This window comes from Elephas maximus, chromosome 2 (genome assembly GCF_024166365.1).
Source record: "Elephas maximus indicus isolate mEleMax1 chromosome 2, mEleMax1 primary haplotype, whole genome shotgun sequence".
Classification (NCBI taxonomy): domain Eukaryota; kingdom Metazoa; phylum Chordata; class Mammalia; order Proboscidea; family Elephantidae; genus Elephas; species Elephas maximus.
Window position 1 is genome coordinate 208763600 of NC_064820.1, and position 3060 is coordinate 208766659.

Consider the following 3060-nt stretch of genomic DNA (forward strand, 5'->3'; position numbering starts at 1 on the left):
TTTGCATAACTTATTTCATGGGTTAGAATGTTCAAAACAATTCAAATCATAATGATGTTAGAATGAATCTTTTTTTTTTCTGAATTACACAAGCATCCGTGTTTATTTTATATCATCATGTTTGCTGTTTTAGAGATGCGCACTGTTCTTTGAGTAAGGCTTATAATGAAAAGTGAATGTTCAATAGGGTCAAATCCTTTTTGGAATATACCAAATGTGTATAGTATCTTTCTTAAATAACTTAGAGATGGGATTATTTATAGTCAAATGTGCCTTTGTTTATACCAACTTGGCTGACTATAGATATTGTTAAAAATAAAATTTCTACAAGATTAAATTTGTATGTGACTCATAAGCTTTATTTACAATTCATGAATTGGGAAGTTTCAGACAAGAAAAAAAAGATCTTCCTCCAATTCATGAATAGCAAACAAAGCTTATGAGTTCATATACAAATTTAATCTTGTAGGAATTTCATTTTTAACAGATCTGGTGATGGGAATGTGATTGAGAGTACATTTTAAACTAGGGAGCCCTGGTGGCCTAGTGGTTAAGAGCTCGGCCGCTAACTCAAAATTCAGCTGTTCAAATCCACCAGCCACTCCTTGAAAACTCTATGGGGCAGTTCTACATTGTCCTGTATGAAAATTCTATGGGGTAGTTCTACACTGTCCTATAGGGTCGCTATGAGTTGGAATCGACATGATAGCAATGGGTTTGGGTTTTTTTGTTTTGTTTTTTGAACTAGGTTAAGCCCAGCATGCAAGCCCTAATTTGTTAGTTTACATTCGGCTTCTGGGAAGGTGGCACATTTAGAGAAAGCACATTTAGTTACGTTTGGTCTGCTTATGTGGGACTTAGCATAAATGACTGCATCTCGGACCAAGTATAGTCAAGTGAACAATAAATATAACTTTATGATGGATCATGGAATTCTATATGCCAGAATCGTATTACTGTTTGTATGTGTATAGTCAACAATTGTTATTTTCAGTTAATTACTTCCTTTCTCTCATTTTAAAGTTTGCTAATTTTTATTAAAAATATTACCAGTCTCTTAACTTAGTTCTATAATATTTTTGTAATAAGAGTGATCTACACTTTCAAATTTTAACAAAGACGTCAGTAGTCTTTTGATTCCATACCTTGTTTGAGGAGTAAGTGATAAACTTTTACTAACTGCCGTTTTTTCCAAGTACAGTTTAAATATAAATTTCCGTATCAATATAACAGGACCAAGTCAAAATGAAAATGCCATTCCTGACATGCTCCTTGAGTTAAATTTAGATGAATAATTGTTAACATATATTTTAATGATTCATTCTCCAGCTCTCCCTTTTGCCGGGGCAACATATTCCTATCTACATTTACGGATATTATAGAAAAAGCCACCAGTTCATGTATAAAAAAGAGCTGTAATATTCCTAACATACAAATGTTAATATAAATTTTATTACAATTTATAACCAACACAAATTCAAAACTGAAAAATGGAGTAAAGAAACTTTTTTAAAGACTATTATACCATATTTGACCAACACTGCCATGCTAAATTATTTATATGAAGGAATTGTGTGAAAGTTTTTTTTTTTTTTCATAACAAGTGAACACATCTCCAGTCTCTCATCATGAAGATATTTACAAGTGGAGAAATAACTTATGTTGGTAAATGATCTAAATGTTTTATTCCCATATTTTTTATTTTGTAATCAGTAAAAAAAAAAAAAAAAACCTTTATTTTTATCTTTTTTTTTTTCCAAAGTATCCATAGCTCAGTAGACACAGGTGCAATGTATAGAAACAGGGAGAGATATAATCACCTAAGGTGATTCAAGGAAATTCTTCTACATTTAATAATCACTTGATTTTCTCTTGAAGGACATACAATGTTGTTACATGGAATTTTCAGATATTATCTGCTTGATTTTGCTTTAAGCCATGAAGACAGAAAATCAAAGTTTTGGGGCAGAGTTTATACTTCTTGGCCTTTTCCGATATGGCCAAATGAACACTATCCTCTTTGTTGCCATTGCCGTCATCTTTTCAGTGGCTCTGATAGGGAATATCATACTGATCCACCTTATCCGATTGGACACCCGACTCCATACTCCCATGTACTTTCTCCTCAGTCAGCTCTCCTTCACTGACATGATGTACATCTCCACCACGGTACCCAAGTTGGCAGCAAACTTCCTGTCAAATAGTAAGACCATTACTTTTTTAGGTTGTGAGATTCAAACCTTTGTGTTTTCGGCCCTTGGTGCCACTGAAGCCCTTCTACTTGGTTTTATGTCTTATGATCGATATGTAGCCATCTGTCACCCTCTACATTATCCTATGCTCATGAACAAGACAATCTGTTTGTCCACAGTCACATGTGCATGGGCCAGTAGCTCTATCAATGCTTTAATACATACACTGTATGTGTTTCAACTCCCATTCTGTAAGTCTCGGCTTATTAACCATTTTTTCTGTGAAGTTCCATCTCTATTGCCTTTGGTGTGTCAGGACACCTCCAAGTATGAGTATACCATCCTCTTAAGTGTTCTTATCATTCTGCTACTACCATTCATGGGCGTTCTGGCTTCCTACACCCGGGTGCTTATTGTGGTGTACCAGATGAGCTCAGGTAAAGGGCAGACAAAAGCGGTCTCCACGTGTTCCTCTCACCTGATTGTGGCAAGCCTATTCTATGGGACCGCTCTCTCCACCTATACAAGACCACATGCCTTGCATGACCCTGAGGAAGATAAAGTGGTGGCGGGGTTTTACAGCATTATTACACCTCTTCTGAACCCATTTATCTACAGTCTGAGGAATAAGGAAGTCATGGGGGCCATGAGGAGACTGCTGGGATAGTAGATATTTGTACAGAAAATGTGAGTTTGGGAATCCTTTATAGTTTGAAATTGAACAACTTGTCTTGACTAGCTTACTGTCTGGAGAGGCATAAGTTCCAGGAAATGTTTACTAAATAAATAAATGGATGAATGCCTTGATTTCTCCTCTTTTCAGAAATAACTAAAACAGTGTTATTGGAACTGGATCAATTTGCACTGT

The 3060-nt window shown here is 35.4% G+C and overlaps 1 protein-coding gene across 1 annotated transcript; it reads left to right on the forward strand.

Annotated features, from left to right (window-relative positions):
• The first annotated feature begins 1896 nt into the window (after positions 1 to 1896).
• LOC126070432 (olfactory receptor 2AK2-like) lies at positions 1897 to 2859 on the forward strand. Its single transcript, XM_049874634.1, has one exon. It carries the CDS (start codon positions 1939 to 1941, stop codon positions 2857 to 2859), a length of 921 nt encoding a protein of 306 aa, XP_049730591.1. The 5' UTR covers positions 1897 to 1938.
• The last annotated feature ends 201 nt before the right edge of the window (positions 2860 to 3060 follow it).

What these genes read in the sequence shown, in the direction of transcription:
- LOC126070432 (XM_049874634.1), top strand. Translation starts at nt 1,939, where the DNA reads ATGAAGACAGAAAATCAAAGTTTTGGGGCAGAGTTTATACTTCTTGGC.